Source organism: Trichechus manatus, unplaced genomic scaffold (assembly GCF_000243295.1).
Source record: "Trichechus manatus latirostris isolate Lorelei unplaced genomic scaffold, TriManLat1.0 scaffold00280, whole genome shotgun sequence".
NCBI lineage: Eukaryota > Metazoa > Chordata > Mammalia > Sirenia > Trichechidae > Trichechus > Trichechus manatus.
The window spans coordinates 454,223-469,033 of NW_004444216.1; the positions used below are offsets into that span (position 1 = coordinate 454,223).

The 14,811-nt window shown below is 38.8% G+C and overlaps 1 protein-coding gene across 5 annotated transcripts in view; it reads right to left on the minus strand.

Annotated features, from left to right (window-relative positions):
- GSAP (gamma-secretase activating protein) overlaps positions 1 to 14,811 on the minus strand; it is an 88,647-nt gene that overhangs the window by 29,386 nt on the left and 44,450 nt on the right. For 4 of the 5 annotated variants that reach the window (XM_004390062.2, XM_023725034.1, XM_023725033.1 and 1 more), the window contains exons 13-18: positions 13,380 to 13,457; positions 11,912 to 11,989; positions 7,039 to 7,131; positions 6,700 to 6,917; positions 4,071 to 4,140; positions 3,337 to 3,419 (exon numbers count right to left, since the gene is read on the minus strand). In XM_004390062.2, coding sequence (XP_004390119.1) covers positions 3,337 to 3,419; positions 4,071 to 4,140; positions 6,700 to 6,917; positions 7,039 to 7,131; positions 11,912 to 11,989; positions 13,380 to 13,457 — 620 coding nt within the window. The remainder of the gene's footprint in view (positions 1 to 3,336; positions 3,420 to 4,070; positions 4,141 to 6,699; positions 6,918 to 7,038; positions 7,132 to 11,911; positions 11,990 to 13,379; positions 13,458 to 14,811) is intronic. The other variant, XM_023725031.1, reaches the window with a different exon arrangement.

Sequence of the window (14,811 nt, forward strand, 5' to 3'; positions counted from 1 at the left end):
TCGCTGAGGGCAGCTTCCAGTTTGCTAACCTCTGCTTTAAATAAACCTCAGGGTATGGGATTAACAGTGAACCCATGCAGCCTATCTCCTGCCCCAGGAAAGGAAATATTCTTTAAAGTCATGATTAAAATAATTGACAGGATCCAAAGGAAAGAAAAAGACTATCATGAAGATATACAGAGCTAACAGCATAGTTTTTACACATTGCCATTTAAGAACAAATGAGGCAGATTACATTTGCACTATCAAACGTAATAAGGGGAAAATGTTCCATTATTTGTATTCCTTCCTCCCTCCTCTTCTCTGTCACTTTAAATGTATTAGAGTTGGCCTCTGCTTCACTGGGAAGGAAACAAAGTTAATGGGATTCTTGAATGACTTTAGTGGAAAGTTTTTCTGTACCTCATCCTCCACTATCATTTCAGAGATGAGCTCCCCAAAGAGATTGTGCAGCACTCTCACCATGGCAAATGGAAAAGGTGTGCAGTTCATATCAGACAGTCCAAATGATGATGTGCTGGTAACTCGTCCGCATTAAAACAGAAATTCAAATAAAGGATGTTGTTGTTATTAGGTCCTGTTGTGGAGATTTCGACTCACAAAGACCTCATGTGACAGAGCAGAACTGCCCTATGAGTTTTCTTGGCTGTAATCTTTAGGGAAACAGATTGCCAGGTCTTTCTCACGCGGAGCTGCTGGGTGGGTTCAAACCGCTAACCTTTCAGTTAGCAGCTGAGGGCTTAATTGTTTGTGCCACCAAACCAAACAAACCAAACCCATTGCCATCCCGACTCATAGCGACCCTACAGACCCTATAGGACAGAGTAGAACTGCCCCATAGGGTTTCCAAGGCTGTAATCTTTACAGAAGCAGACTGCCACGTCTTTCTCCCGAGGAGCTGCTGGTGGGTTCAAATTGCCGACCCTTCAGTTAGCAGCCGAGCACTTAACCACCATGCCACCAGGGCTCTTTCTATTGTGGTTACGATTTTATTAAAGATGTAGCATTAAGAGCATTTGAGGATTAGAGAAAGGAAAAGTAGATGATTTACATTATTACTAAAGATAAGCACAGAATCACAGAATTTCAGAATTAGAAGAGACCTTAAAAGTAACCTACTCCAACCGCAAAAAGTTTAAAGCAACATGGTAAACCCTAAAATAAGCACAGTACACGGTGGTTACAGCTGCGGGTTTTTTTATATTGTACTTCTTGTAGGACTTTCTGGTGTCATTCCGTATATGTCCACACAGCTCCTCTGCTCTACAAAGTAGTGAGAAATGCAAAGTGAAGCCTTGCCTGTCAGGGTGACACTCTCACAGGACATCCAATTAACATGCACTCCATCTTCTAACCCAACCGTGGGAACTAGTGGACCCCGGCCCTGCCTCCTAGACGCTGTTTTAACCACGGCAAAACAGCGTTGGGTGGTAGGGGAAGGAAGTCGAGAAGTGCATTTCCTGACTCCAGGGTGGTTTAACCTGAGAACTTCCTGCCACATTACCACAGCATCTGCCTGTACAGTCACAATTGTTCTCAAAGACAAAAGTAGGGGCTTGGAGAAGAAAGAATAAGCTCAGGTCTTTCCTTATAATCCCCTTGTATTCTTATAGTAATTGCCTTATAATTCATGGAAGTTCAGTAACTATAACAGTAAAAAACAACAAAAAAGAGCCTTTAAGAAAACACTACTATTGTATGTACCAAAAATTTAGAAATTAACTCGATCTTCATCATGGCTCAAGCACACATGATACTTCTTTTTTAAGCACTATACTTAGAAATGCAGGTGCCTGGTGGCAGAGTGGTTAAGCACTGGGAGGCTAGCTGAAAGGTCAGCGGTTCAAACCTACCAGCCGCTCTCTGGAGAAAGATGTGGCAGTCTGCTTCTGTAAAGATAACAGCCTTGGAAACCCTATGGGGCAGTTCTACTCTGTCCTATAGAGTCACTATGAGTCAAATTGACTTGATGGCAGTGGGTTTGGTTTTTTGGTTTATATTTAGAAATAGTGTAAGTACAAAATGGGAAGTGCTGCAATTTATCCTAGTATATCTTTTTCTATGTCTGGGTTACCTAAATTAAATTTATTTTTCTAGATATCTTCTTTTGTTGTTTATTAATTTGTTTGTTTTTAATCATATCACTTTGTTGGTTAGCATTACAGTAGTTCTTTTATTTTTAATTGTTGTAAAACTATGGATAACACTAACTTCTGCCTGAAGACTAAGTATGCAGTTCTAACATCTAAACGTGACAGGAGAGGAGAGCTTTTTCAGAGGCAGCCTTATACATGGTTATCACTTGCTCGTCCAACAAAACACGGTTTACTGCACCATGTTCAAGATAAAATAATGTTTGAGCTTAGTATTTTCTAATTTAAAAAGGAGGGAGTCTGGACTAACAGGAAGAAAAGGTTGAAGGAGTGAGTTTGCTTAAGATTGCTAACTTTACTGATCTTGAAGCTCTAGAAGCATTACAAATTTTCTTTATGAGGCTGGGAAAATGAAGATGCTAATCTAGTCAGTAAGCAGAACAGCTCAGAGTAACAGCAGTGGTCCAGCCTTTCACCATTTATAAAAACTGAGAAAAATAAAACTAATATTTTAATCTACTCTAGTAACTAAAAAAATAAAAATATCATTTGAAGATGACACAGGTTTAGTTCTGCTTGGTAGAAGGACGGATAACAAATGTCCTATACCTTCTCCTTCAATTCTACTGTTTCATATGTCTGTATATGGAGCCCTGGTGGCACAGTGGTTAAGAGCTCAGCTGCTAACCAAAAGGTCAGCAGTTTGAATCCACCAGCTGCTCCTTGGAAACCCCACGGGGCAGTTCTACTGTGTCCTATAGGGTCACTATGAGTCGGAATCCACTCGATGGCAACAGGTTTGGGTTTGGGTTTTTTCATACCTTTGTATAGGAGCCCTGGTGGCACAATGATTAAGCCCTAGGCTGCTAATCAAAAGGTCAGCAGTTGGAACCCACCAGCGGCTCAATGGGAGAAAAGACCTGGGAATCTGCTCCCATAAAGATTACAACCTAGGAAACCATATGGGGCAGTTCTACTCTGTCCTATAGGGTCTCTATGAGTCGGAATCGACTTGACAGCACACAATAACAACATACCTTTGTATATATGCGTGCGTATATATACCTTTAGCCAAAGGTAGGGATTCACTTTTTTTTTCTGCCAGAAAATTCTAATTCACTTCCTTATAATTCAACACAGAAATTACATCACAACCTTGGTTACTGTGACAGGGATGTGCTACAACTGACCCACAACTATGAATCTATTTTAATTGCATACACAGTACAAAGTGTTAACTTACTGTATTCCAAGTGATCACTGAGGAATATGGCAAAAGTTTATCTACATTACTGGTCTCTGGACATATGCTCCAGTATGAAGAAGCTGAGTACATTTTTGAAAGGGGGGGAAAAAAGGACATGGCTTAATGAAAAGAGTAAGTTTAAAAGACTCCATAACTATTAAATGCTTAAATTATAAAAATGTTTCACAAAGGACAACTTACACTCAGTTCTGAAAAATAAACAAAATTGAAATAAAAACAAAAATGAGCAAAACCAACAAAAGTTTTCATTTCCTTATCCTTCATCCTCAAAAGGTTAAGCACAATGATTTTATCTACTGACTAAGAAGTTCAGGTTGTCTTTTTATTGTGCCATATTTACAATGAGGATAATTTCCCAAAAATTTATTTGGTGCTTTTAACTACCCAAATGACATTACACTACTTTATACAGAACTAGCCAACAGCAAACTGGGCTAAGAAACTTATATCTTACTGAAAAAAAAAAAAAATCACTAGTAAGGTTATAGAATCAGGATCACATCTTACATCTCATCAATCTCTGAACAGCCACTGCTTCTCACAAAACCACAAGAGAATGAAATTTAATTAGCTGCTAACTGCAGTCGAATTAAAAAAAAAAGATTCTCCTAAGCAGCATTTTGACAGATTGAGGCATTAGCAATTTATGACTTTCCCTCAAGCAAAACGGTCAAGTATTCAGCTTTACATGCAATGTCAGCAACACCTACCAATTATAAATTCCTGAATGAGGTCAAATGAATGGCAGGCAGAGATGTTCTCAGAAATCCACTGAATAATCTTTAAAAAGTAAAAAGACAGAATTCTGCTGGTAGTTAGATCTCCACACCATCCCCACCACCAAAGAAGCACAAATATATATGACTCTGTTTAATTCTATATCTATTTTGGAATGACCTAAGAATACACTCACCTCTACATTATTTTCAAGGTACATAATGCAAGACTATATGGGTAAAACAGTATTATAATGAGGTCTTTTTTACACATTTTTTAAAAATAAATGCCCTCGGCTGGGACCCAAATAAATCTTCTTCAACCAATGTTTGCTAGAGTAGACAGAGGCGTATCTAAGGTATGGCAAGCATGGAATGTGCCCTGGTTGCCATTTGAAGGGGGGCACCACTGAGCAGCTTCTATTAACCGGTAGGACCCAAAATCCTTCCTCAAGCACTGTAGACACAGAGGTGTAGCGAGGGGTGAGGGAGGAGAAAGGGCACTTGCTCCTGGCACAAGTCCAAGGGGGTGCCAGATGAGACACAGAATGACATTCCAAGGTGCCACAAATATGAAAGGCACCTGCCTGAGGCAGTGAAACAAGAGGGGGTAAGGTGTTCTGACGGGTCGCTAATATCAACGTCTATTCTTCTTGAAATTGGAGGGGTGGGGGCACAACTTAGAGATTGCCCCTGGGTGGTTGTTACTCTGTCTGTGCTCCTGCTCAGGGGTGCAATTTCAGTACTTGCCACAAATGCTATTTTCCATAGATATGCCTCTGTATAGTAATGCACCAGTGAGAACTGTAGGATACTGGGGAACACAAAAAAACAAACCACTAAACTTGGATGCAAATAACCAGGGATTTGAATTCCAGCTCAGTTATCAGTGCAAACACTGTCACACCATTAAACCTTTGCGAGCATCACTGTACTGCCCTCCAAGGGAGGGACTGTTGCTGTTGTGTGCCGTCCAGTCAATTTCAACTCATAATGTGACCCTATAGGACAGAGTAGTACAGCCCCATGGGGTTTCCTAGGCTGTAATCTCTCCAGCAGCAGATCAACAGGTCTTTTGTCCCTCAGAGCAGCTAGTGGGTTCAAACTTCCAACCTTTCCATTAGCAGCGGAGTGCTTAACCATTGTGCTCACTTAAGAGAGGGATAATCCTTTTTACATCAACTACTCTCTAAATTGATCCTACTAGAGGAACGAAGCGCCTCATTCCCTGACTCAGGTACACTGACCTAGACCCTCACATTTCTGTCTCTTCTGATAAGCTGTTTCTACTCCCAAACATGGAAACCCTGGTGGTGCAGTGGTTAAAAGCTATGGCTACTAACCAAAAGGTCAGCAGTTTGAATTCACCAGGTGCTCCTTGGAAACTCTATGTAGCAGTTCTACTCCCTTCTATAGGGTTGCTATGAGTTGGAATCAACTCGACGGCAACGGGTTTTGTTTTGTTTTGTTTTTTAATTCCCAAACATGTTTATGCTAGTTGTATTTATTTTCACATTTAGGAAATCTAATACAATATCAGGAACCCTGGTGGCGCAGTGGTTAAGTGATATGGCTGCTAACCAAAAGGTCGACAATTCAAATCCACCAGCCACTCCCTGGAAACCCTACAGAGCAGTTCTACTCTGTCCTATAGGTTGCTATTGGTCTGAATGGTAACAGGTAACGGGTAATAAAATATTACTATAAATAAATAAAATATAGATATAAAAAGACTATTTTGGGTCAATAAAGGATAAACTGAACACTTTGGAAAGACTCAACGAAGGCAAGTCTCTAAAAAATCTTACTAAAAAATAAGGTGTAGGTGAGACGACTGAAAAAGACTGGGAAAAAAATGTCAGAGTCTAGAAAGATCCTATATGCAGATTGTTCTGGAAGGGTCTTTAAATTATTATTCTCCTTAAAAATGAAAATAAAGAAGGTAACAGGGAGTCAGAGATAACACATTACTGGTGGTTTTAAGCAAGAAAAACAATTTTGAACTCCAACCAGCTGATGCACACACACTCAAAGAGCACTTATCTACATAAAAAGATGGGTGAATAAATGTACATTTGTGTGTTTTAGGTTAAAATAAAATGTTGAAGGTGTCTTTTTTTTCAGTTAATCAAACATCCATTGGTCCCAGTCAAGTCTGATAAGAGGGTTTCTTTGACTTCACAGGACTACTGTGAATATCTGAAATACTTTGTAAACTGTTATGTGCAGTACAAATGTAAGCTATTTGTACTAACATAGGTAAGAAATGTCTGCTACCACATTTTAGTCCTTTTGATCACAGACACTGAATGTAAATCAGGAGAAAAAGCAGGATATTTGAGAAACTCATTATTTACTGAGCATTTCTTCGGAATATTACTAATGTAGCTAAATATTTATTCACGGTACAGAAAAGAGAGCAGTCAAAAGGACAGACATGCCCTCATAGTCTGATGTCTGGTAGGGATCCACAAAAAAGGAAAAGAACATGTTTGAGTCAGAACAGAGACCACAAACCTCAATTGTTACCAAATAAAAATAACTTCTGTTCTTTTCCAACCACTAAATGAATACACTTGGTGTTGTCTATTTGCCAATTTTTAAACTTAAGCTCTGTTCCCACCTGGGCTTCCAGGAACCGTGAGTCTCTGCCGCATGAGAGCACGCAGTGCAGCACGGCCATCCTCTCACAGTCCAGAGGGGTGTTCCACAATAACTGTAACAAATACGACTGGTTGAGGAGTGCTCTATAGAGCTTTCCAGAATTCCAGTCCAGTACCATGGACCCTGACAGTGACTGTAAAGGACTATGAGGTAGCATATCAATCATTTCATTTTTTCCTGGCCAAAAAGAAAAAAGGAGATCAGCAAAAAAAAAAAAAAAACAAGAACTCCTTCCCAAATATAAATATTAAAATAAAAACAAACCCAAATAGATCATGTCCGTGGGGAAAAACCATACCTGTCAGAAACAGACTGTGGCAGATCAAGTCTGGATGTTGTATGTTAAGTAGGTGAAAGAAATGACCAGGTAAGTAAACAGCCACGTAACAGTCTGTAGAAGAGAAAGATGTTAAGTCATCAACATGTGGGAAGAGCCGTCCAGGTACAAATAAAGCCCAGAACTTCACATTATCTCTGTTTTCTTTGAACCTCTCAAAACCCAGAAGTTTTCACCAATGTAATAACAAGCTGTCTGCTGTCAGTAAGTATCATAAACCAACTAACATCTTCTGTTTTTGTTTAAATTCTTACTAGCCACTCGTGAGCAGCCATCTAAGATACTCCACTGGTCTCACCTGGTCAGGAGCAAGGGAGAATGATGAAAACCAAAGACACAGGGAAAGATTAGTCCAAAGGACTAATGGACCACAACTACCACAGCCTCCACCAGACTGAGTCCAGGACAACTAGATGGTGCCCAGCTACCACTAAACTGCTCTGACAAGGATCACAATAGAGGGTCCTGGAAAGAGCTGGATCAAAATGTAGAACAAAATTCTAACTCAAAAAAAAAGACCAGGACTTACTGGCCTGACAGAGACTGGAGAAACCCAAAGAGTATGGTTCCCGGACACCCTTTTAGCTCAGTGATAAAGTCACTCCTGAGTTTCACCCTTCAGCCAAATATTAGACAGGCCCATAAAACAAAACGAGACTAAAGGGGGACATCAGCCCAGCAGCAAGGACTAGAAGGCAGGACGGGACAGGAAAGCTGGTAATAGGGACCCAACGTTGAGAAGGGAGAGTGCTGACATGTTGTGGGGTTGGTACCCAATGTCACAAAACAATATGTGTACTAATTGTTTAATGAGAAGCTAGTTTGTTCTATAAACCTTCATCTAAAGTACAATAATGAAAAAATTAAATAAATAAATTCTTACTAGCCAGATCTCATTTCTTTCTATCTGTGGCTAATTTTTTTGAGACACTTAGCTAAGATTATCTTAATTTATACCTGTAATTTTGTTACTAAGTGAATTGTGGGTTTATATGAATCTAAAGCATCTCTGACAGAATAAAACTAGAATAAAAAATATCAAGCAACACGAATTATTCCTTAATTTGATACGCTGAAAATAGCTTATAATGGGAATTTCCTTTATAGTTTCTGCCAGTTTGAGAGAGGTCTAAGATTTAGTTCCCCATGTTTGTTCAATCCTCATCATCATCATTTTGTTTAGAGAAACTTTAAATCTATATTCATCAAAGCAATTCTCCTCAGGCATTCTGACACTTCGTGAAATGCTAATTTATTTGCCTGCATAGCTAGCTGCCTAGAATTCACACCTTCGTGGTCCCTGCAGTAGATATTTTTGTACCCACAAGAACATTTGTACCCAAATTGAGACAAGGTATAAAAATAAGCTCCTGGAGAATAGGAGGGTGGAAGTAGCCCTTGCCAATAATTTATCTTGGATCTCAGAAAAATACACATGGTGGTAATGAATTTTATATAGATGAAACATTTAGATTATAAGTGAGCCAGCTTTTTCTAGACGCAAAGAAATACAAGCTAAACATTTGCATAGAAGGTGTTCTGTGGAGAGGAAAAGAAAAAGGCTATAAAACTCTAACCAGGTCACTTCTAGTGTCCATTCAGCTGTAGATTAAGTGATGTTAAAGTGCTTAGCACAAATGGCTGTAATAATATTATTATTTTGCCAACACTTAAGTGAAAAAACACAAATAACAATACAGTATGGCAGAGTGGAAAGGGTTTCAGCATCAAATGACCTCAGTTAATACCTAGTCCTACCACTGGTAACTAGCGTGGTACTATGTCCCTGAGGGAGGGCCATTTGGAAATGTTAGAGGGTGTTTTAGGTTATCACAATCATTGGAGTTTGGGTGTGTGGGGGGGTAAGGGGAATCTACTGGCATTTGGTGAGGTAGGCTGCAGAGATGTTAAATCCCTCAGTGTGTAAAACAATCTCACACAAAGAATTATTGTCTCACCAAAAATGTCAATACTGCCTATGGTAGGCTTAATAATGGCCCCCAAAAATTGTCTGCATACTAATTCCTGGAACCTGAAAATATGTTAATTTACGTGGTAAAAGGGATGTGATTAAATAAAGAATCTTCAAATGTGGAGATAATCCCAGACTATCCAGGTGGGCCCAATGTAATCACAGATGTCTTTATAAGAGGGGGTCAGAGGGAGATTTTATTACAGAAGAAGAGAAGGCCAGGTGATGATGGAAGAGATTAGAGAGAGATGGCGCTAAGGAATACCAGCCTCTATTAAGACTCGTTTCAGACTTCTTAGCTCCAAAACTGTAAGAGAATGTTTGTGTTGTTTTAAGTCCTAAATTTGTAGCAGTTTGTTACAGCAGCAATAAGAAACTAATATAGTGCCCCTGTTAAGAGATACTGAAAGAAGCTTATGCACACTTATGCCCTTTCTGAGCTTCAGTTTCATTATCTATAAAATGGTGATGTCACCAAGCAGAACTGCTGTAAGGATCAAGATAACTTAAGTAAAATATATAGCATATAACCACACCAAGGAGCCCTGGTGGCACAGTGCTTAAGAGCTTGGCTGTTAACCAAAAGGTCAGCAGTTCAAATTCACCAGGTGCTCCTTGGAAACCCTATGGGGCAGTTCTACTCTGTCCTAAAGGTCGCTATGACTCAGAATCTACTCGACAGCATCAGGTATCCAAACCAAACTCACTGCCATCAAGTTGATTCCGACTCATAGTGACCCTGTAGGACAGAGTAGAACTGTCCCATAGGGTTTCCAAGCAGCAGCTGATGAATTTGAACTGCCAACGTTTTGGTTAGCAGCTGAACGCTTAACCACTGCACCACCAGGGCTCCATATAGCATATAAACTAAAACCAAACCCGTTGCTGTTGAGTCCAACTCATAGCGACCCTATAGGACAGAGCAGAACTTGGAAACTCGTAGGGTTTCCAAGAAGTGGCTGGTGAATTCGAACTGCTGACCTTTTGGTTAGCAGCCAAGCTCTTAACCACTGTGCCACCAGGGCTCCATATAGTATATAGTATTCATTAAACAAATGGCAGCTTTTTATTTATAAACATATATTTCTTATATAGAGGTGTTTTGGGTTCATGGAAAGTTTCAAAAAACTCTATTTTTTAATATTTTCAATCAATATAAGCCCCTTTTAAAAGGGTGAGAATTTATGGAAATTGCACATAATTAATAGCAAGAAACACATTATTCAAAAAAGTAATAGTATCATAAAAATTACCTCTAGAAAAGTTTTATTCTTGGGTACAATTTTTTGCCTGTAAAATAAAATGTGCTTGAGAAGGAAAGGCAACTTATTTAAGCTGGCCTATTTTTACAAATCTCTAGTATTTGTTCCCTCTCCACACACTAAAGACCACAGATTAAATCATGCCTCCCCTTTTCAAGAGCACATTCCCATGGGTTAAAAAAAGGAAGGATAATTTTGCCCTCATAAAATGCTAATTTTTTTAGTGGAAAGTTTCCCACGTCATCCTTGTGATGGGATGCTGATATAGCATTGCTGATATGAATCAAGTCCCAGACCCAGGAAACCTTATATTTATCTCTCGTATCACAGGAAGCAGTGGAACCAGGCCTCTCTAAGGCAATTTCCCACAGGTTCAGAGATCAGGTTAAAATTTGCCACATATTAGCCCACTTATTATAAAATGTCTAACCTCATCAATCCATCTATCCATCACCGTTGACTTGATTACAACTCTTAGAGACCCTATACGACAGAGTAGAACTGTCCCATAGGGTTTCCAAGGCTGCAATCTTTATGGAAACAGACTGCCATATCTTTCTCCTGCAGAGCGGCTGGTGGGTTCAAACCACTGACCTTTCAGTTAGCACATGAGCGCCTAATCACTGCACCACCAGAGCTCCTTACCTCATCAATAGTATCATTCAAAATAAACATCTTTCTATGGACATTCCTATCATTTTAGGTTCTCACTTTGCCTAGTTCCCTCACATTGCACCTTCTTAAACCTTTGTCATGAGAGTAGATGGACTGGGAACAAGGATAGAGGAAAACTGTCCAAGAATCATGTGCTCTAAACTTGAAGCTTTCCTTCTTTAACTATTATGCCATATTCTATATGTAGCAAGTAATAGTTCTGTTACTTAGTCACATGTCAAATTGTTTATTTCCTCCTTTTCAATTGGCAAGGAAAAGAAGTTTTCAGTATGGAGGTACAACAAATCTCATCTTTATTTTCTACTCTACAGACTCCTTTAATATGCTCATGTTCCTTTTTCCATATTTACTCAACAAACAGCCACTCACGCAAGCTTATCCATATATCATTTGTGGGACTTGGAAGCTTTTAGCAATTAGCAACAAGGAATTGACTATTTCTCAAAGGCCCTTGTACTCTCTAGAATCAAGGGACAACATGATATATTATTTCTCATACACTGTTACAGAACATGTCATCACTGTCCTCATTTCTATACTAATAAGCAGCTTTTTAGGACTACTACCAAAAACGTAAGAAAGTTCACCTCCAGAACTATATGTTTGTACTGTTTTAAATCCTACATTTGTGGCAACTTGTTACAGTAACAATAGGAAACTAATATGGTTAATTTCTCTAAGTTCCTTAAGTTCTCTAAAAAGGGTGGATGGATCCCTCCAAAAGGCTAATGGGGAGGGGTTTCTTTCCAGGTAAACTATCTCCCATCAGGGTTCAGAAAGGTCACTAATGTCGTCACAATCCAAGTCCCAAAGAGGCATGAGAAAATGGGATGCACAGAGAAGAAAGGAGATGTAGATGTCTGAGGAAAGCACGTATTGGAAGGAAAAGGCAGAGTAACAAGATGAGTATCTGTCCGTTACCTACCTAGGTTGAGAAAAGTAATACCCTTTGTCACATGTGAGTCAGCACTCCCAAGAGCAGCGGTGAAGGTTTTGCTATGCCCTGAAGAAAGAGTACAGGGTGTGAAAGAAAGAACGTTAAGAAACAAACAGTGGTACTTCCAACCAAGGCAATGACGCTATAACACTCTCAACACTTTGTGGCTGTGAAACTGATAAAGCAAGCGTATCTTCAAACTTCTAGATTTCATGGTTTCCCATCACTCTCCAAAAGACAGCACTGAAGGTTGATCATCTGGTGTGGTCACAACCTAGTAGTTGTTCTAAGCTCATTTATAACCTTAGAGGGTGGTTTATACAAGGAAGGCAGGATCCAAAGAAGTATACTTCCCTAAGTACACTCCATCTCCAGGATGATGACCAGGTGGCTCATCAGCCCTCATGTCTCAGGGCTAACTGTCACACACTTGTCTTTAAGACCCTCTGAGACTTCTCCAGGTCACTCACAAATCCCATTTTTAGTTAGAAAATAAAGTATTAGACTGTCTACTAAACTCAGCCTATTGGGCTTCACACTTCATTTTTCCAACTCTTTATCTTCAGCAAAGTTTTATTTACTGGTTTTAATCATTAGATTTATCATTAGAAAAATGTGTGAAAACTTTCCACAAAAACCTCAAACTTAAACTGTTTAAGCATATATATATATGTACAGTGCTGAAATTACTTTTGGTTTCTCCATTATTGAGAAGGTTCTTAAATTTTTTACCTAGATCTCTAACCTCTGAAGGTAATATTAGACCCTCCTGTAGAATAACAAACTCTTGTGCAAGCTGGCATACAATTTTTTAAATATTGACCAAGATCTATCTTTTAAAAATTTTAACTCCATCCACAGTATGTACCCCCCAAATACTAATTTTAAGGAACGAAACAGACAAAATAAATATTCTTTAGCACTGGTTCAGTCTAAAATTACTAAGGGTCGAGCTGTGGCCTATCACAGAATTAGAAAAGGCTGGGCATTTCATTCCTGCTCCCCAGCCTGACTGTCAACATATCAATTTCCGGGCCACAGATGCGTAAAATGGAGTAAACAATATGCTGAGTTCCTGGAGGCTTTTAACTAAAACCCTATGTAACTTTGTGAATTAAATCTACAGAGACTTTCCAATTAGCAGTAATAAAGAGCAAACATACTTTGTGCAAATATGTCCATTAGGATTGGTCCACAGGCATAGAAAAAGTAGGCCAGGATCAAAAAATACAGCAGATAAAATACTTTAGCTTACTCAGTATTCACCATTACTAAATTTCTTTAGGAAACATGTACTATCAAAACACCTATACTTAATAGCAATGGAAGGCACAGAATGGACTAATAAAATTCACTGCAAAGAAATAAGACTTTAAAATGTTTCTGCTAATTTGCTACTAATTTGAAAAAGTGGTTATGTAAAAGTAAGCAAGAAATAAGAACAAATTAAAAATACCTTTATGAAAGTAGAACACCGAGTATGTGATTTGTTTCCCAGAGTCAAACTTCGGGCTGTAGCATACACATAAGCTTCCTAGAAGTAATGAGGTATTTAATACAGTTTAAAAGAAACTATGTAATAAAAAAAAAAAAGAGTTTCCTAAGGCACTTAACCTTACTTCTATTTCTTTAGAAGTCCTCCCTCATCAATAATCTCATAGATTATTCCCAAATTTTAGATGTGGTCTATTAACAAATTGCTAAGAAATTTCAATTCAACAATTATTCAGCACTCACTATAAGCAATGGACTGTGGTAGGCTATTGAAGGGTGGGAAAATAATATGAGATCCTGGAAGTCTAGAGAAATATCCAAAGCTTTATGAGATTCTCCTAACATAGATGTACTGCCATGCCCTCTTATCTAGCTTGTCTTCTGGTCATTTCCAATAGTTATGGACTTCAGTTTATTAAAATGTGTTATCGTTTTTCACATGAAGTTTCCAGTCTTGTTGTTGATCTAGATATAAAGGTAAACTGTGATCTACCTTATGTGGCAATAAGGGCAAACATCATGTGGTAGCCCATCTCCACCCATTTTCAGGTCACTGAGGATCTTGGCCAAAGGTCAGCTCCCAGCATAAGGTGGCCTTTCCAAATGACCCCTGGCCATCTTCACTTACCCCATCACTCCAGGTCACCCTCAGCCTTCCTACCTCCTTCAATGTGTAAAACTACACAGTATCTCTAGAAGCTGTTGCTACAAATGAGGACATTATGCTTGAACCCATACTTATATTCTAATGCTAACATTTATGTGATTAACTGAAATAGAAGATTCCAAGGTAGAAAGGAACTTGACAAAGTGTCAGTGTCTGGAAACCAGGTTTCTAATCCCAGAGTTTGTATTAACTAGCTGGGTGAATTCAATTATCGCTCTACTTCAGTGGTGTCAATGTTTCCTCTATTATACTCCACCAGTTACTTTATCAAAGAATCATGGATAAAATTAAAAAAAGAAAAGAACCCCATTTTTCCCTAAGAAGACTATTTAAGGACATTTATAAACATACTGTTACAATATTTATCATTTGTGACAATTTTTAATGACATTTAAAACTGCAATGTATTGTTAAGGTACATTTTATTGTAAAATCTTAAAAATATAAAACAACAAAAAAGAATTATTTTATCAGATGAAAATGGAAACAATCCTGTTAGGCGTAAAATTATTGTTATGGCTACTGAGCACATAGTGATAATAACTTTTCAAAAATTTACAGGTGATACAGGGGAAACTAGCACAACCTGTACAAGAAAAGGTCACGGAAGCCCCATAGACACATCCAAACTCCCTGAGGGACTGAATGGCTGGGCGGAGGGCTGTGGGGACCATGGTTTCAGGGAACATCTAGCTCAATTGGCATGACACAGCTTATAAAGACAATG